The 19,227-nt window shown below is 53.3% G+C and overlaps 1 protein-coding gene across 9 annotated transcripts; it reads left to right on the top strand.

Annotated features, from left to right (window-relative positions):
* The first annotated feature begins 756 nt into the window (after positions 1-756).
* Positions 757-19,135, top strand: Ehmt2 (euchromatic histone lysine methyltransferase 2). Of its 9 annotated transcripts, none has more exons than XM_021149784.3 (28): positions 757-908; positions 1,555-1,621; positions 1,729-1,935; positions 2,029-2,285; positions 6,524-6,605; positions 6,692-6,729; positions 6,833-6,988; positions 9,375-9,512; positions 9,598-9,712; positions 9,866-9,967; positions 10,166-10,314; positions 10,407-10,550; positions 10,632-10,867; positions 10,947-11,129; positions 11,235-11,317; positions 11,585-11,691; positions 11,776-11,898; positions 11,996-12,097; positions 12,427-12,531; positions 12,657-12,811; positions 12,892-13,059; positions 15,786-15,930; positions 16,073-16,150; positions 16,456-16,571; positions 16,672-16,758; positions 17,455-17,533; positions 17,700-17,875; positions 18,716-19,135. In XM_021149784.3, the coding sequence occupies exons 1-28, from the start codon at positions 867-869 to the stop codon at positions 18,894-18,896; spliced, it is 3,621 nt and encodes a 1,206-aa protein (XP_021005443.1). In that variant the 5' UTR covers positions 757-866; the 3' UTR covers positions 18,897-19,135. The 9 variants fall into 9 exon arrangements, with proteins under 9 accessions (XP_021005443.1, XP_085689412.1, XP_021005445.1 ...); XM_085833286.1 differs by having other exon boundaries at positions 11,205-11,317; XM_021149786.3 differs by lacking the exon at positions 9,866-9,967.
* The last annotated feature ends 92 nt before the right edge of the window (positions 19,136-19,227 follow it).

The raw sequence follows: 19,227 nt of genomic DNA, 5'->3' as shown, positions 1-19,227 counted from the left end.
CCCACAGAGATAGCAAGCGGGCATCTTGCATATTTTTGCTCAAGTTTTAAGGAAAGTTGAAATACCAGCTAAACTTATAGTCGATTACCTAGAAGACTACAATTCCCAGAAAGCTCTGAAAAGTTTTTAAATCCAAAGAGGACTACAGTTCCCATAAGATGCCGAGTTGGCCTCGAGCCCAGTAACATAAGTACCTGTTTGTCCAATATTATGTGAGCAACCATACAGGCGTTTTCAAGCTTTGGCTAGGACTTAATTCCTGGAGGGGGATGGTGCCCTCGATAGTGTTCAGGGTTGTATACATGCTGTGTCTACCATCATACTTAAGCCGTCTGCTGGACCATGACCCCCGATGGAGAAGTGTTTGGGCAGAAATAGCTACTGTCAATAGATTGAGGCCTCCGCTGCATTCAGTTGTCATATCTAGTGCAACCGAAGACACTTCCCCCAGATTTCCAAAAGCACACTGACCCAGAAGTAAAGGTGTCTTCCGTGAGTCTCTGTCGCCCCTTCTTGTGCACTATAATCCAAAACTGATATAGTCCCAGCCTTCTATCTGGCGGCTCAGAACTGGAAAGGCACACGCGGCAGCTGCAAAGGCTCAGGCTACACGTGTTCCCAAAACCGGGCGGGGACAGGGAAGCCACAGCCCAGTCGAGCCTCACCCTTGCTCCCGGCGGAGCCCAGGCTAGGAGCGAACGCCCTCTCCCCTACAGGCCCCAGTTCTGGACCTCCAGGGCCATTCTGGGGGGCAAAAATGGCCAAGAGGCCCGCAGCGGCTCCTTTAAGGCGTCTTCTCGCCCTCCCTCCTTGTCCACGTGACCCGGGGCGGCCGCGCGCCGGCTCGGCCCCCCGCGCAAGCGGCGATGGCGGCGGCGGCGGGAGCTGCTGCGGCGGCGGCCGCCGAGGTGCGGAAGGGGAGGGGGAGAGGCGGGTGCATGCCCGCGCGCGCGCCCGGGGGAAGCGCGCGCTCGTGCAATGCTCCGGGGGTGCAACGGGGCCGGGGGGCCCGAGCCGAACTTACAGCAAACCAGGGGGCCAACACCGGGGGCGGATGAGGGGACCAGGGGGTGGGAGGTGGGGGGAGTGGGCGCCGAGTCGCACGTGCCGCCGCCCGCTGCCCCTGCGTGGGCGGTGGGCACCGCGACCCCGGGAGCCCGCGCGAGGGGCGCGAGGGGCCGTCCGCCGGGCTGGGGCGCAGCGGGCGTTGCAGGGGTTGGTGGCCGGGGTCCCCGCGGCCTGGGGGACAAAGGGGGAGCGGCGCGTGCAGCCGGGAGGAGGGGGCGGGGCCGGGGCGCGGAGGCCCCGCCCCCTCCCCCTCCTCTGCTCCCGGCCCCAGAGATGCGGGGTCTGCCGAGAGGGAGGGGGCTGATGCGGGCCCGGGGGCGGGGGCGTGCGGCCCCCACGGGCGGCCGCGGCCGCGGTCGGGGGGGCGCCCACCGAGGGCGAGGTAGGCCCCGAAGCCTGCTCTCGCTGCCCAGGGCCCAGGCGTCTTGGGCCCCCCAGCTGCCTGCCGGGCTGACTGGCCCCCCGGTTCCTTGTCTCCCCTCCCAGGGGGAGGCCCCCGCTGAGATGGGGGCGCTGCTGCTGGAGAAGGAGCCCCGAGGAGCCGCCGAGAGAGGTGAGTGCAGCAGGAGCAGGCCCGACCGGACCTCCACCCTCCCCACCCCCAACACGGGATCCCGGGAGCTTTCAGCCCTGAACTTTTTCTTTTCCCCTCCCCGACAGTTCATAGCTCTTTGGGGGACACCCCTCAGAGTGAGGAGACCCTTCCCAAGGTCAACCCCGACTCCTTGGAGCCTGCCGGCCCCACCTCTCCGGCCTCTGTCACTGTCACCGTCGGCGATGAGGGGGCTGACACCCCTGTCGGGGCCACACCACTCATCGGGGAAGAACCCGAGAGCCTGGAGGGAGATGGGGGTCGCATCGTGCTGGGTGAGAGACTGGGGAATGAGGGAGACGGGGCGCAGAGGGGCTTTCTGCATGCCTGCTCACCCTGCACCCCCTTTCTGCCTGCCTCTTTTCTAGGCCATGCCACAAAGTCGTTCCCCTCTTCCCCCAGCAAGGGGGGTGCCTGTCCCAGTCGGGCCAAAATGTCAATGACAGGGGCAGGAAAGTCGCCCCCCTCGGTTCAGAGTTTGGCCATGAGGCTGTTGAGCATGCCCGGGGCCCAGGGAGCTGCAACTGCTGGGCCTGAACCCTCTCCAGCAACAACTGCGGTCCAGGAGGGGCAGCCCAAAGTGCACCGAGCCCGGAAAACCATGTCCAAACCTAGCAACGGACAGGTGAGAGTGTGGAAGTTGGGGTGGAGAGACTTGGGGAGTCTCTGGGTCGGATTTTTTGTTTTGTTTTTGTTGGTGGTTTGTTCTTTTGGGTTTTTTTTTTTTTTTCCTTCTTCCGGGATTTAGCCTTAGACCTCTTGTATTCAGATTTTTTTTTTTTTTTTTTCGAATTTACCAATAGGCTACCAAGTGTCAGCTGTTGGGCTGGGCCTCTGTGAGCTGAGTAATTGTCGGCTTCCTGGAGTTTGTGTTCTTGGGGGAGGGGCGGTCAGCAGAGGAGACTGACAGATGTAGAGTTATATAGTTATTGTCCTAATTACACAAATGACTCGCACAGGATCAGCCTTCCCAAGTTTGTGGTTTTTTGTTTTGTTTTTTGCCTCTGAACAAATGCTTAGGCAGGTTTGTTTGTTTGTTTGTTTGTTTGTTTGTTTTTCAAATCCCTACTTTGAGACCAGTCTCAAACCAGATAAAGTTTTTACTGGGAACTCTTCCCTGGGAAGGCCACATAATGACAGAATGTGGGCGGTGTGTGTGTGTGTGTGTGTGTGTGTGTGTGAGTGAGACAAGAACCTGGAAATCAAAATTATGTTAAGGTTTTAAGGGCTCTTGATTCAGCTTAAGTATGGCTTGTGTAGCCTTCCTTTGGGTCTTGTTTCGTTTATTTTGTTGTTTGTTTTGAGGAGTTTTATTTTGTTTTGAGGGAGTGGTTTTTGTTGTTGTTGTTGTTGTTGTTGTTTTTAGTGTGTGTGTGTGTAACAGGGTCTCACTGTATAACCCTGTCTGTCTGTCTGTGTAGACCAGGCTGCCCTTTAACTCACAGAGATCTACCTTTTTCTGTCTCCTACATCCTGGGGCTGAAGGTGTACACACCTGCCTTTTATTTATAATCTTTTTTTTTAAGATTTATTTATTTTATGTATATGAATATACTCTAGCTGTCTTCAGACACAACAGAAGAGGGAATCAGATCCCATTACAGATGGTTGTGAGCCACACCATGTGGTTGCTGGGATTTGAACTCAGGACCTCTGGAAGAGCAGTCAGTGCTCTTAACTGCTGAGCCATCTCTCTGGCCCTTGTTTTATTTCCTCTTTTTGAGATGGTCTCATGTAGACTGAACTTGCTATGATCCACCCCACCCAGCTTCTACATTTAATTTTTTTTTCTTTCTTTCTTTTTTTCTTTCCTCTTTCTTTTTTTAAAAACATTTGTGCTTCTGGGTGTTTTACCTGCACATATGTCTGTGTACCACCTTGTGTGTCTGGTGCCCTTCAAGTCAAGGGGGCAGTAGACCTTGAGTTTGAAGGGGTTGTGAGCATCTTGTCAGTGCCGGGCAATTGGACCTGGTCTTCCACAAGAGCAGCAACCGACTCTTAACCACTGAGCCACCTCTCCAACCACACTTGTTTTCTTTTTCTGGGAAAGTGATTACCTCACCATGGTGCGTCTGTTCTTCTCTAGTACCGAAGTTCATGTTTGCTCAGGCTCCTCATATAAAATTATGAGAGCCAGGTGGATCTCTTAAGTTCTGGGTCAGCTAAGGAATCAACATTTGCATATGCCTTACACGTATCTGTCTTCCTTGTAGATACCTTATAGATGATTAGCTAATGCCTGTATTAGTAGTTTAAAGACTCCTGTATGGGCACAACTTTTAAAATTTTATCTGTTGCTGGGTGGGGCTGGCTCACGCCTCTAATCCCAGTTCTTGGGAGGTTGAGGCAGGCAGATCTCTGAGTTCAAGGCCAGCCTAGTTATAGTATACACAATTCCTTAGACAGCCAAGTCTATATAGTGAGTTCCAGGGCAGCCAAGGCTACACAGGGAAATCCTATCTTGAAAGAAAAATATTGATTATAAGTGTGTATGTGTAATTGGGGTGGGGGAAAGATGGACAAAGTAGAGGACATGTCTTTGGAGCCTGGTCCCTTCCACCTTGGCATCTAGGAATCAGACTCAAGTTTTAGGGTTTGTGCAGCAAGCACCCCTGCCCACTGAGCCATCGTGCTGGCCCACTGTTCTCTTTTTAATTTTTTTTTTTTTTTTTTGGCTTTTCATGACAGTTTTTAAATGTTTTAGCTCTGTGACCTGTGATGGGAGAAAGGGCTCAGCAGCCAAGAACACTTAAATACCTGTGTCAGTAGTTTAAAGACTGCCCTGTATAGGCATAACTCTTAAAAGCTGTCCTGTATAGAACTCTGGTGCAGGGCCAGAGAGATGGCTTAGTGGTTAAGAGCACTGACTGGCCGGGCGTGGTGGCGCACGCCTTTAATCCCAGCACTCGGGAGGCAGAGGCAGGTGGATTTCTGAGTTCGAGGCCAGCCTGGTCTACAAAGTGAGTTCCAGGACAGCCAAGGCTACACAGAGAAACCCTGTCTCGAAAAAACCAAAAAAAAAAAAAAGAGCACTGACTGCTCTTCCAGAGGTCCTGAGTTCAAATCCCAGCAACCACATGGTGGCTCACAACCATCTGTGATGGGATCTGATGCCCTCTTCTGGTGTGTCTGAAGAGAGCAATGGTGTACTCACATACATTAAATAAATAAATAAATCTTTCAAAAAAAAAAAAAAAGAAGAGGAGGACTCTGGTTCAGATCCCAGCACACATGGCAGCTCACAGCCACCTGTAAGTTCAGTCTCTAGGGATCTCCTCCCTGCCTTAAAGGCTCCTGCACACAGGGAGCACACAAATTCACAAAGACTTGTGAAGAAGCAGTAGATATGTAACCTGGCCCCCCATCCCCCCATCCGAAGCCCCATGGGTTTCTGGTCATGTTTTCTTCCTATATCCTTCTTGGGAGGGAAGGGTTTTTGGTTTTTTTTTTTTTTTTCTTTTTTTTGTTTTTCGAGACAGGGTTTCTCTGTATAGTCCTGGCTGTCCTGGAACTCACTTTGTAGACCAGGCTGGCCTCGAACTCAGAAATCCGCCTGCCTCTGCCTCCCAAGTGCTGGGATTAAAGGCGTGCGCCACCACCGCCCGGCCGGGTTTTTGTTTTTTTTGTTTTGTTTTGTTTTGTTGTTTTTTAATTAAATTTAGCCAGAAGTGGTGGTGCATACCTTTAACCCCAGCATTTGGGAGGCAGAAACCGGAAGATCTCTGTGAGATTTGGGACAGCCTGATCTACAGAGTGATCTACCCTGTAACGTGTAACACCCTGCCCCAAGACAACAAAACAAAAAACAAATTAACACCCCAACAATACAAACAGAACTATGAGAGCCTTTCTCTCTCACCATCTGGGTCTCTGGGAGTGAATTCAGTTCACCAGGCTTGGCCTCCCACACCATTAACTGCTGATCAGATGTGATGGCTTGGGGTAGCATTTTTTTTTTTTAAGATTTATTTATTTATTATATGTAAGTACACTGTAGCTGTCTTCAGACACCCCAGAAGAGGCATCAGATCTCATTATGGATGGTTGTGAGCCACCATGTGGTTGCTGGGATTTGAACTTGCGACCTTCAGAAGAGCAGTCAGCGCTTTTAACTGCTGAGCCATCTCTCCAGCCCTTGGGGTAGCATTTTTTAAAAACTCGTTTCTTATTTTTTTTTAAGATTTATGGGAGTTCTGTTTGTTTGTTTGTTTGTTTGTTTGTTTTAATGTATGTGACTACACTGTACAGATGGTTGTGAGCCTTCGTGTGGTTGTTGAGAATTGAACTTTTAGGACCTCTGCTCCCTCTGGTCAACCCTACCTACTCACTTCAGTCAGCCCCACTAGCTCTGGCCCAAAGCTTTACTTACTATTATATGTGAGTACACTGTAGCTGTCTTCAGACGAACCAGAAGAGGGCATCAGATCCCATTACACATGGTCGTGTGCCACCATGTGGTTGCTGGGATTTGAACTCAGGACCTTCGGAAGGGCAGTCAGTGCTCTTAACCACTAAGCCATCTCGCCAGTCCCCCAGATAGCATTTTTGAGGTACAGCCAGCCACAACACTCCCACCTGGGCCCCAAGCTGAGGGAACAAACCCATAACTTTAGTTTGGTGGCTCACTTATTTCACTTAGCACAGTGCCTTCAAGTTTTCTCTATGTTGCATATTTCCAGGCTCCCTTTTTGTCGTTGGGTGTTCTGTTTGTTTTTGAGATAGGGTCTCACTCACTCTGTAGCCCTAGCTGGCCTGGGTCTCGGATCTGCCTGCCTCCCGGAGTGCTGGAATGAAAGGTGTAGCCCACCACACCTAGCCTGGGTGAGTAACCTTCTAACTGAAAAGTGTTCCTTCCTGCTCCAGCCTCCAATCCCTGAGAAGCGGCCCCCTGAAGTCCAGCATTTCCGCATGAGTGATGACGTGCATCTGGGGAAGGTGACTTCAGGTCAGTCACCTCTGCTCCTCCCACACACTCCAGGTGGCTTGTGTAGTCTGTCCCAGGATTGAGAGTTCACTTTTCTGTCTTTCCAGATGTGGCCAAAAGGAGGAAGCTGAACTCTGGTAGCCTGGTAAGCTGGAGAGAAAGACCTACCTGGTGGGGGTGGGAGCGGAGGGGAGGGGTGGATTGGTGGGCTGGAGCCAGGAACCTCAGACTCTGTCATCTTTTTCTAGTCCGAGGACTTGGGCTCTGCCGGGGGCTCAGGAGATATAATCCTGGAGAAGGGAGAGCCCAGGCCCCTGGAGGAGTGGGAGACGGTGGTGGGCGATGACTTCAGCCTGTACTATGACGCCTACTCTGTGGATGAGCGGGTGGACTCTGACAGCAAGGTGTGCTGGTGTGCTCTTCTCAAGCTTCCCTACCCAGTCTGTTCTTTCCCTTTAATAGCTCTAGTTCACCGCCCTGTGTAGTCTGCAACTGTTTCTTATATCCCTTATCTCATCTCTGATCCTCTCATTCCAACCCAGCCTCCTCCCTGCCTTGTTTGCTCCCTTTGTATTGTTTGCTTCATTGGCTTTTGGCTAGTCTTGTTTGTTTGACAGGGTCTCACTAGTAGACCAAGCTGGCCTCAAATTCCTAGAAATCTGCCTGCCTTTGCCTCTTTAGTGTTGGGTTGAAAGGAACATACTGCCACACTGTGTGCGCACTCATCCTGGGGTTAGAGGACAGCATCTCCAGCTTGGTTCTCTTTCGATGTAGCTCTGGGGATCTTAATCTCTTACGGTTTCTGGGTTTGAGCTTTCAGAATTTTCCCGCGTGTTTGAGGTTGAGCCTGGGGCTCTGCAAGTGCATTGCAACAGGCCTGTGCTTTATTTTTGCCAATTGAGGGATTAAACTCAAGGCCTCGCAGGGTGAGCAAGCACTGAGCTGCTACTTAAATAATTTCAGACCTCATTCTCTACCAAGTTGCCTGGGAATAGCCCGGCCTTAACCCACTCCTATAGTCTGTCTGCCTCAGCCTCCCGAGTGGCTGGGATTAAAGGCATTCTTTTTCTAAATGGGGGTGGGCTTGAGGCAGAGTCTCACTTTATTTTTTTAAAGAGTTATTTATTTTATGTATGTAAGTACACTGTAGCTGTACAGGTGGTTGTGAGCCTTCATGTGGTTGTTAGGAATTGAATTTTAGGACCTCTGCTTGCTCCGGTCAACCCCGCTCGCTAAGTCACTGATCATTCTGGCCCAAAGATTTATTTATTTATTTATTTATTTATTTATTTATTATTTTTTTTTTTTTTTGGTTTTTCAAGACAGGGTTTCTCTGTATAGCTCTGGCTGTCCTGGAACTCACTTTGTAGACCAGGCTGGCCTCGAACTCAGAAATCCGCCTGCCTCTGCCTCCCGAGTGCTGGGATTAAAGGCGTGCGCCACCACGCCCGGCTCAAAGATTTATTTATTATTATACATAAGTACACTGTAGCTAACTTCAGACATACCAGAAGAGGTCGTCAGATCTCATTACAGATGGTTGTGAGCCACCATGTGGTTGCTGGGATTTGAACTCAGGACCTTCAGAAGAGCAGTAAGTGCTCTTTACCCACTGAGCCATCTCGCCAGCCCAAGTCTCACTTTCTAGCCTAGGCTTGAACTTCTACATCACCTGCCTCTTCCTCCTCGTTTGCTTACGAGCTGATTAAAGTGTTCATAGTTCTAGAGGTGAGATTCCCTTCAAGTGCCTCACGCTGTTTGTCTCAGGGTGCAGTCATTTAACCCAGGCTGTCCTCAAACTTGCTATGTAGGCAGGGCTGACCCTGAGCTTCTGGGTTGTTTTTTAATGTATATGAGCGTTTTTTTCCCACGTGTATATTGTACCATCTGCATGCCTCTTGCCCTTGGAAGTCAGAAGGACACTGATGCTCTGGGACCAGAGTTATAGACAGTTGTGAGCCACCATTTGGGTGCTAGGAGTTGAACCCAGGTCCTTTGCAAGAGCAACAGCATCTTTTTTTTTTTTTTCTTTTTTTAAAGGTTTATTTATTATTATAAATAAGTACACTGTAGCTGTCTGGGGTGTCAGATCTCATTAGAGATGGTTGTGAGCCTTCACGTGGTTGCTGGGATTTGAACTCAGGACCTTCAGAAGAGCAGTCAGTGCTCTTACCCAGTGAGCCATCTCGCCAGCCCCTGCTCCTGAGCTGATCCTCTTGCTTCTGTCTCCCACGTTTGGATACAGGCATGCGCCGCCATGTCTGCTGCTGCTTCTGCTTTTTGTTTTTTTTTGGGGGGGGGGGAAGAAAATGTGGCAGTGGTTGCAATGCCTCCTTCCTGTTGCGTGTCTTTGGGAGCTGTGTAGGGTGTTTGGTCAGTTCTTGTACTGGTCAGACACGCTCCAGAGGCAGAGGCGTAGGGTCTCCGTGAGTTCCAGGTAGTGGCCAGGACTACCTAGTGAGGCCCTGTCTCCAAGCAAACAAACAAAAAGAAAACTTTGACATTGGGCCTGTGGTTTCTGGTGATGGCAGCCTGACCCCTTCTTTAGCGCCTCGTTAGTGGAGTAGTTTTGTTGCCATGGGTAGTCTTGTCCGAGTGTTTCCTAAGATCAGCCCTTGTCACTGCTGTGTGGCATTCTGTGCCTCTGTCCCTATCCATCCTTTCCTGCCTCCTGCCCACATCTCCCACCGGGAACTTTTCCTGGTGGGGTGGTGGTGATGATATGGGGCCTCAGGAGTCACCGAGAGAGCTGCCGTTTGCTGGTTTCCCAGCCTAATTTTTCTCTTTCAGTCTGAAGTTGAAGCTCTAGCTGAACAGTTGAGTGAAGAGGAGGAGGAGGAAGAGGAGGAGGAGGAAGAAGAGGAGGAGGAAGAAGAAGAGGAAGAGGAAGAAGAGGAGGACGAGGAGTCGGGCAATCAGTCAGACAGGGTAAGAGCAGAGACCGGCCTACCTGGAGGAGCGGGGGAGCTATTCTGAGCCGGGAGCAGAACTCTTGAATCTTCCTCTTCCACAGAGCGGTTCTAGTGGCCGGCGCAAGGCCAAGAAGAAATGGCGGAAAGACAGCCCGTGGGTGAAGCCATCTAGAAAACGGCGGAAACGAGAGCCTCCGAGGGCCAAGGAGCCAAGAGGTAAGACGGCTCCTCTGCTCTCAGGTCCCCTCCTCCGGCCCCAGAGAGCAGTACACACTCGGATGCTCGTGCATGTTCACTGTGTAGACCGCATGTGCGCACGCGCCCAGGACCCGCGAGCCCCCACTCTCACTCTCTCTGTCTCTGTGTCAGGAGTGAATGGTGTGGGTTCCTCAGGGCCCAGTGAGTACATGGAGGTTCCTCTGGGGTCCCTGGAGCTGCCCAGCGAGGGGACCCTCTCCCCCAACCACGCTGGTAATTAATTGCCAACTGCCGGGACAGGGAACCACCAGGGGGTGCCCACGGGGGTGGAGGGAAACCCTGCCACAGCTGGGGTGTCCGTGCCAGGCTTTGGGGTTCTAGAACATGATGGGGTGGCTGGGCGGAAAGGAGGGGACCCTCCCAGTGGGTGAGGGGCAAGGCCTCCATCATCTCTGTCTCTTCCTGTCTAAGGGGTCTCCAATGACACGTCTTCACTGGAGACGGAGCGCGGGTTTGAGGAGCTGCCCCTCTGCAGCTGCCGCATGGAGGCTCCTAAGATTGACCGCATCAGCGAGAGAGCAGGGCACAAGTGCATGGCCACAGAGAGTGTGGATGGAGAGGTGGGTCTGGGTGCTGTTGGCTTAGGGGGCCCAGGGTGAGCTAGCCTGGGCCCTGGCCTCACCCACATGCCCCCACCTTCCTTCACCCCTAGCTCCTGGGCTGCAATGCTGCCATCCTTAAGCGGGAGACCATGCGGCCGTCTAGTCGCGTGGCGCTGATGGTGCTCTGTGAGGCCCATCGAGCCCGCATGGTCAAGCACCATTGCTGCCCGGGCTGTGGCTACTTCTGCACAGCGGTGAGTGACCATTGGGGTGGATGGGTGGTCTGGCCAGCACGAGAGAGCTCGGGGGCTGACTGCCGCCTCTCCCTTCCCCAGGGCACCTTCCTGGAATGCCACCCTGACTTCCGTGTAGCTCACCGCTTCCATAAGGCCTGTGTATCCCAGCTCAATGGGATGGTCTTCTGTCCCCACTGTGGAGAGGATGCTTCAGAGGCCCAGGAGGTGACCATTCCTCGGGGCGATGGGGGAACACCCCCAGTTGGCACCGCAGCTCCTGCTCTGCCACCCCTGGCACACGATGCCCCAGGACGAGCGGATACCTCCCAGCCCAGGTATTGGCCTCTCCATCACCACCACCTGGTTACCCATCTTATCTCCCTTGCCCCCAGACCTCAAAACCTTCTTCCACAGCGCCCGAATGCGAGGGCATGGAGAGCCGCGGCGCCCACCCTGTGATCCCCTGGCCGACACCATCGACAGCTCAGGGCCTTCGCTGACTCTGCCTAATGGGGGTTGCCTCTCGGCTGTGGGTCTACCCCCAGGGCCGGGCAGGGAAGCCCTGGAAAAAGCCTTGGTCATCCAGGAGTCTGAGAGGTGAGTTTGTGCTGTTTTCAGGGTGTGACTGGGCCAGAAACGCAGGTGTTGCTGTCGGTACTTAAATCTGAGCAGCCCACCTTCTCCCCCTCCATCCCCTGACAGGCGGAAGAAGCTGCGATTCCACCCACGGCAGCTATACCTGTCGGTGAAGCAGGGGGAGCTGCAGAAGGTGATCCTTATGCTGTGTGAGTGTCTGACCCCACCCCAAGGGCTGTGCAAGGAAGGGAAGGTCACGTGACCCTCGATGGTGGCAGCAGTGGTAACCTGTTGGCGATAGGCACTGTTTCAGTGCACAACTTATAAGCTTTCCCGGCCCGGAGGCTGAGTGCTCCTCTAGTGCAGGGCAGTACTGAGGGGCTGGCACAGCTTGCCTAGTGGGGAATCCTGGGAAGCCTCCCTTGGTACAGGGCTGTCCCACCCTCAGCTCTCTTAACTCTTGTCTCTGCCTGCAGTAGACAACCTGGACCCCAACTTCCAGAGCGACCAGCAGAGTAAGCGCACACCCCTGCACGCGGCCGCCCAGAAGGGGTCGGTAGAGATCTGTCATGTGCTGCTGCAGGTCAGTCCTCATGACCCTTCCCACTGTCCAACCCCTCCCCAGCATCCCCTCTCCCTGGTGCCAGCCTTCACACTCTCCTCACAGGCAGGAGCCAACATCAATGCCGTAGATAAGCAACAACGCACACCACTAATGGAGGCCGTGGTGAACAACCACCTGGAGGTGGCCCGCTACATGGTGCAGTTAGGTGGCTGTGTCTACAGCAAGGTGCGGGATGGCACTGGAGAGCTGGGTGGTGGGAGGAAGAAGGGATACCTCGGCACGGGTGCTAGCTAAAGGGTTCACTGGCTCGTGTTTCCCTCAGGAAGAGGATGGCTCCACCTGTCTACATCATGCAGCCAAAATTGGGAACTTGGAAATGGTCAGCCTGCTACTGAGCACAGGGCAGGTGGACGTCAATGCCCAGGTTAGCAACCTGACTGCCCCTGCCGTACACAGATTCCTTGGCTGTCTGTCCCTTGGGCATCAGTCCCCGCTTCTTCCTCAGCTGACCTGACCCTCCCCCACTACCTCCCACTGCCCACGTTGGTTCCCTTATTATTTTGGTTCATGGAACTCGAGTCCCTTCTCTTATCTCTGAGTGTGTCCAGTAAGGTTCCCTGTGAGCATTGGGGGTGGGGGTGCATCTGTGGATACCCATTCTCTGGCTTTGGCTGTTTCCAGAAATGCCCCTGAGCTCCTATTTTCTGGCCAGCAAGTCTGGGCCCTCATTCCCTTCCTCCTTTCTTCCCTCAGGACAGTGGGGGCTGGACGCCCATCATCTGGGCAGCCGAGCACAAGCACATTGATGTGATTCGTATGCTGCTGACCCGGGGTGCTGACGTCACCCTGACTGACAATGTGAGGGACACTCAAGGGGGCTCAGAGGACTTGGGGTGGGTAGCAGCGGGACCCCTATGCAGAGTGGGGGCTCAGTTCAAGAATTGTGTCACCTGCAACCAAGTCTCTGCCTCTCACCTCCACAGGAGGAAAACATCTGCCTGCACTGGGCCTCCTTCACGGGTAGTGCCGCCATCGCTGAGGTCCTCCTGAATGCCCAGTGTGACCTCCATGCTGTCAACTACCATGGGGACACGCCCCTGCACATAGCTGCCAGGGAGAGCTACCATGACTGTGTTCTGTAAGCCCTTAGCTTCCGCAACCCCTGGCACCCACACCCCACTGTCCAATCTCTGACCTAAGCCTTCTGTTCCTCTTCAGGTTGTTCCTGTCTCGTGGAGCCAACCCTGAGCTTCGGAACAAAGAAGGAGACACGGCATGGGATCTGACCCCAGAGCGCTCTGATGTGTGGTTTGCACTGCAGCTCAATCGAAAGCTTAGGCTCGGGGTAGGGAACCGAGCTGTGCGCACCGAGAAGATCATCTGCCGGTGAGTGCAGCCCAGACATCCATGCCCACTGCCACGGCCCCACGTTGGCCAGTCCCAGGCCCCTTCCCAGGCACAGGATTCCCGAGAATTGCTAGAATCATCTTGCCACTAGGGGAGGTGGAAATAAGGGACTCAGCCAGTGAGACCCTCCGCCAAGCCTAACAGAGGTCAGTCAACTCCTCCAAATTATCCTCTGGTTTACAAACACACCTCATGACACACTCACACACAGTTGAAAAAAGCTGAGGGCAGGGTGTGGTGGCCCACACCTGTAATCTCAGCATGAAGGAGGCAGACATCTGATTGTTTTGAACTTGAGGCCAGCCTGGTTTGTATCTATGTATTAAGTTCCAGGTCACCAAGGGCCACATAGTGAGACCTTGTCTTTAAACAAAAGAAAGAGGAGCGAGGAGCCGGGCCGTGATGGCGCATGCCGTTAATCCCAGCACTTGGGACACAGAGGCAGGTGGATTTCTGAGTTTGAGGACCCCTGGTCTACAGAGTGAGTTCCAGAACAGCCAGGGCTACACAGAGAAACCCTGTCTCAGAAAACAAACAAAAAAAGGACAAGAGGGCCGGGCGTGGTGGCGCATGCCTTTAATCCCAGCACTCGGGAAGCAGAGGCAGGCGGATTTTTGAGTTCGAGGCCTGGTCTACAACGTGAGGTCCAGGACAACCAGGGCTATACAGAGAAACCCTGTCTCAAAAAAAAAAAAAAAAAAAAAAGGACAAGAGAACGAAATGGACATGTTTTCCAAGCCTTCGAGGTGGCAGAGGCTGGAGGATTTCAAGTTTGAGGCAGACAGATAAGATAGATAAGATAGATAAGAATTTCAGAGAGGAGCTAGGTGTCACCTATTCTGAAGGCCGAGGAGGAAGACCTACCTCTTGAACCTGCATATTGGAGGCTCAATAAGGAGACTCAGACCTTAAAAAAGGAAAAACAAACAAAACAAAAACAACCACAAAGCTAGTGTGAGGCAGCCCAGCTGCTGAAAGTGCATGTGGAGTTCAAGCCATGAACGCACCAGAAGGAGAGAGCTGCCTCCCAGGGACTTCCCTCTGAGCTTTCCATCACATTGTATCCTGTGCATACCACACAGGCCAGGCGGAGAGTGGTGTAGACCTTTAATTCCACTCTGGAGGTAGTGGTGTAGACCTTTAATCTCACTCTGGAGGCAGAGGCAGGCTGATCTCTGGGTTCCAGGGCTGCACAGCGAGATGCTGTCTCAAGGAAGGAGGTGGGTTGCCGGGCAGTGGTGGTGCACTCATTTGATCCCAACACTCAGGAGGCAGAGGCAGGCGGATTTCTGAGTTTGAGGCCAGCCTGGTCTACACAGTGAGTTCCAGGACAGCCAGGACTATACAGAGAAACCCTGTCTCGAAAAACAAAAAAAAGAAAGAAAAAAAAAAAAAGGAAGGAGGGATGGAGGGAGGGGATGGAAGTGTTAACTTTTGAGGGGAGGCATTTTTGTTGTTGTTGGTTTGGTTTTTTGAGACATAGTCTCTCTTGTAGTCCTGGCTGTCCTGGAACTCACTGTGTAGACCAGGCTGGCCTCACACCCGCAGAGATCCTTGTCCTTCTGCTTCTTGAGTGCTGGGCTTAGAGGGGTGCATCATTATGCCCAGAAAGGACTGTGACCTTTAGTGTTAGCACTCATGAGGCGTAGCAGGTGGAGCTACAGAATGAGACTGTCTCAGGAAAAAGCAAGAAGAATGGGGGTCTGGAGAGATGGCTCATGGTTTAAAACACTGGCTGCTGTTGCAGAGGACTCAGGTTCAATTCCCAGCACCCATATGGTGGCTCACAGTCATCTGTAACCTAAGTTCCAGAGGAGCCATGCCTTCTTCTGGTCTCTGTGGGCACCAAGCATGCGTGTAGGGCACATAAGTGCAGGCAAAGCATTCATACATGTAAGGTGATACGCTTTTTTCAGATAATCAGATATGTAAGTGTGTGCCGGGCATAGTGGTGCATGCCTTTAATCCCAGCACTTTGAAGGCAGAGGCAGGCAGATTTCTGAGTTCGAGGCCAGCCTGGTCTACAGAGTGAGTTCCAGGACAGCCAGGGCTACAACAGAGAAACTCTGTCTCAAAAAAATCAAAAACCAAAACCAAAAAACAAAACAAAACAAAAAGATATGTAATCCAGATGTGTTCTGTGCAAGCTGAGTACTTTGGTGTGCGTCTGTCCTACGGCATCTGAGGAGGCAGAGGCAGGAAGATCATAACTTCACCTTTAAGGCCAGCTGGGGCATTGTAGCAAGACGCAGTCTCCAGCTAAAATAAAGTCCAGAGTCCATTGGAGTGGTGACATATGCCTCTGACCCTAGCACTCGGGAGCCAGGGCAGGAGAATAGACTGTCGAAGTCATTCTCTGCTATCTTTCAGTCTGGGGCCAGCCGGGGCTATATGATGCTGTATCTCACGGAGGAATGAGAAAAGGTCGGGGCTGGGAACATAGCTCGGTGGGCGAGCATTTATTGGCCTAGTATGCACTGTGCTGTTGGGCTCAGTCTGCATTCTCACCAGGAAACAGAAATAACCCAGTCACTACTTGGGACCTAACTGTTTCTTAGCCGAGATTGTTCTCCGTGGTGTCTTTGTTTTCAAGAACATCTCCCTGCATGTGCTGAGATCAAAAGTGCCAGCACCCTTACAACAAGGAATCCTCCTCTCAGAATTATTCTGGCCCCCACTTTAACCTTATCTGCCCCCTTCTGTAGGGATGTAGCCCGAGGCTATGAGAATGTACCCATCCCTTGTGTCAATGGTGTGGATGGGGAGCCCTGCCCGGAGGACTACAAGTACATCTCTGAGAACTGCGAGACATCCACCATGAACATCGACCGCAACATCACCCATCTGCAGGTGAGGCACAGCCCTGCTCACCACGCTGTGGGAGCACCTCGACACCAGGATGGGGGGCATGAAGACTCTCCCTCACACTGAGACCACCACCACTCACTGTCCTGGAACATGAACCCCACTTACACCGACTCTTCTCCCACAGCACTGCACGTGTGTGGATGACTGCTCCAGCTCCAATTGCCTGTGTGGTCAGCTCAGTATCCGATGCTGGTATGACAAGGTGCGTGACCCTCACCTGGCAGGTCTGCCAAGGAGCCAGGACCCTGCTGTGTTGGGGAAGAGATGCAGGGTGTGGCAGGAAGCCCTGCCAGGAATGCAATGGGCCTCTCTGCTGGAGTATATGCAAATGCACTCTAGTGCCTGCCTGCACACTTCCTGGTCTCTGACCTCAGCCTGCAGACTCTGCACCTTGCTCTTCTGCTCTGGGCTGGGGTCAGAGTGGAGTTTCCTGTGGAGTCCTCTGGGTCCTGGGCAGCTGAAATGGGCCCCACAGAGAAACCACTGTCCCCTCCCTCCGCACCCCAGGACGGGCGGCTGCTCCAGGAGTTTAACAAGATCGAACCCCCCCTGATCTTTGAGTGTAACCAGGCATGCTCCTGCTGGAGAAGCTGCAAGAACCGCGTGGTGCAGAGCGGCATCAAGTGAGGCGCGCGCCCCGGCACCCTGCCTCGCCTCCGCCTCCCCTCCCCTGGGGCCTTCCCAGGTGTCCCACACTCAGTATGACTCCCTCTCCACCTCTAGGGTACGCCTGCAGCTCTACCGGACTGCCAAGATGGGCTGGGGGGTCCGAGCCTTGCAGACCATCCCCCAGGGCACGTTCATCTGCGAGTAAGTTCACTGTGAGGCCGTGGTGCATTAGGGCTCTGCTGACCCTAGAGCTCCATGTCAGGATACAGGTCTCTACTTGCCCACCGAGTGTGTTTCCAAACATCATGTCCCCCCTTTACCTGCACGCTGCCTAGATGGAGCATGCCTGTGGCAGACAGACCTGTAAAGTGGAGAATAGCTTTTTCCTGTGCACTTCCCTCTGCCATCAGACCCTAGGTTCTCTGTGGCCTTTAGAGCAGAGAAGCCCCTTCACCTGCTCCGAGGACATCCCAGTTTCTCTGTTCCCTCAACTTCTCAGACACCCACTTCTCTTGGGCAGTTCCTCTTCTAGCCACATGGGGCTACCTCATGGCTGCTGTAGCTGCGCAGGGCCCACCACCTGTTTAATAGTTCCTGGTGCACACACCTCCCCATGTCTAAGCCTGGCAACTTGCCAGCCACCAGGGATGCTAATCCCCAGAACACGGGCTCACACACACACACATACACCGTCATCTCCCACCATGCCCGTGCAGGTCTTGCAAGCTCCACCTGTACAGAGCCTCCCACCTGCCTGTCCACCTGCTGTCACAGCTGCACAGGGGACCCCTAGTGGCTGGGCCATGTCCTGCACCTCTCCCCTGGGCTCTGAGAACTGAGTGGGAAGGTGGGGCCGGGAGCCCTGCTCACTGGAGAACTGAAGTTTCCGTCCAATAGGTATGTGGGAGAGCTGATCTCTGATGCCGAGGCCGATGTGCGAGAGGATGATTCTTACCTCTTTGATTTAGATAACAAGGTGGGATGCAGCACCTCTGCCCTCAACTACCAAAGGCTGCTTTGTGCAGCCACCTGTAACATCTGGGACTGGAAGCCTGGGTGGAGGGACTGGGTATCACTGCAGGAACACTAGCCAGGCAAGTGGGTAGAGGTGGATATTAAGAACACTGTGTCCCCACCCCCAGGATGGCGAGGTTTACTGCATTGATGCCCGTTACTATGGCAACATCAGCCGATTCATTAACCACCTGTGTGACCCCAACATCATCCCTGTGCGGGTTTTCATGCTGCACCAAGACCTACGGTTCCCACGCATCGCCTTCTTCAGCTCCAGGGACATCCGGACTGGGGAGGAGTTGGGGTGAGGAGCCAGCCTGAGGGCACTGACCAGCCTTTGGTGTTCTTTTTTTTTTTTTTTTTTTTTTTTTTTTGGTTTTTCGAGACAGGGTTTCTCTGTGTAGCCCTGGCTGTCCTGGAACTCACTCTGTAGACCAGGCTGGCCTCGAACTCAGAAATCCGCCTGCCTCTGCCTCCCAAGTGCTGGGATTAAAGGTGTGCCCTACCATGCCCAGCTTCCTTCGGTGTTCTTAAGTGTCCCTTGGAGGGCTTGTTAAAACTGTGTAAGGCAGGAATAGGAACATACATTCATGATCACAACACTCAGGAGGCTGAGGCGGGAGGATCACAGAGAGTCTGGGCTACAGAGTGAGACCCTGTGTCAAAAAAACAAAACAAGAGAAGTCCAGGCTGCCCTGGTATCACATGCCTGTCATTCTAGCGTTTGAAAAAGCTTGAAGCAGAAGTAACTACAAATTCAAGGCCAGCCTGGGCCAACTACAGAGTTCAGGACAGCCAGGCCTATGTAGAGAGACCCTATCTTAAGCAAAAAACAAGAAGGGGGGTGGGGGCTAGTGTGGGTTGGCTGGATGGTTGAATATACTAGGCCCTGGGCAGGCTGCATCCCACTTCCCGCAGAGCCTCGGGAGAGTCTGGTCACAAAGCAGGAAGGCTAGAATCCTGCATTTATGACAGTTCTCTGGGAGTGTGAGTCAACAGAGCCAACAAGGACCTGGAGGCCATCTGCAGGAGTGATTGGGTGGAAGGAGGTGGATCCCTTAAGAGAGAGGGCTCCTTGGCTCTGTGAGATGGGTTTGAAGTGTCTAGATCCAAGGGCCAAGAGCTCCTGTGTTTCCTCTGCCAGCTTTGACTACGGTGACCGATTCTGGGACATCAAGAGCAAGTATTTCACCTGCCAGTGTGGCTCTGAGAAGTGCAAGCATTCAGCGGAGGCCATCGCCCTGGAGCAGAGCCGTCTGGCCCGGCTGGACCCCCACCCAGAGCTGCTCCCTGACCTCAGCTCCCTGCCCCCCATCAACACCTGAGGACTCTTAAAATCCAGGCTGGGGCACTGCCCTTCAGACATTTCTCCATCAGAGACCCCAGTAAGGCCTGGAAGGTCGACGGCCCCTCTCCCAGAGCTGGTTTCTCACTGGGAGTGGGAGTGCAAGTGACTTCAGGGCTGGCCTTCCCCCACTGAGCCTGGCCTCAGTTAACTGATTGAAGTTGGGCCTCTGCCAGCTGATTTTCTGTGTTCTCAATAAATGTTGGGTTTGGTAATAAACTGTCTGGTGATTGTTTCAGGGCGATGAGGACTGTGGGGCTGAGGGGACAGTTGGGTAGGAAGCAAGCTGTGGCTGTGGGGTGGAAGAGAAC

The sequence above is a fragment of the Mus caroli genome, unplaced genomic scaffold (genome assembly GCF_978045245.1).
Source record: "Mus caroli unplaced genomic scaffold, Mus_caroli_1 scaffold_18, whole genome shotgun sequence".
NCBI lineage: Eukaryota > Metazoa > Chordata > Mammalia > Rodentia > Muridae > Mus > Mus caroli.
The sequence above is the reverse complement of the archived record's forward strand: the minus strand, read 5'-3'. Positions and strand labels throughout refer to the sequence as shown.

Bases quoted from the DNA above. Each gene is read 5' to 3' on its own strand.
- Ehmt2 (XM_021149785.3), top strand. From the start codon at position 979: ATGCTCCGGGGGTGCAACGGGGCCGGGGGGCCCGAGCCGAACTTACAG. The intron at 10,868-10,946 runs GTATTGGCCTCT...CTTCTTCCACAG, and splicing joins GCGGATACCTCCCAGCCCAG to CGCCCGAATGCGAGGGCATG. The intron at 11,130-11,204 runs GTGAGTTTGTGC...AAATCTGAGCAG, and splicing joins GTCATCCAGGAGTCTGAGAG to CCCACCTTCTCCCCCTCCAT.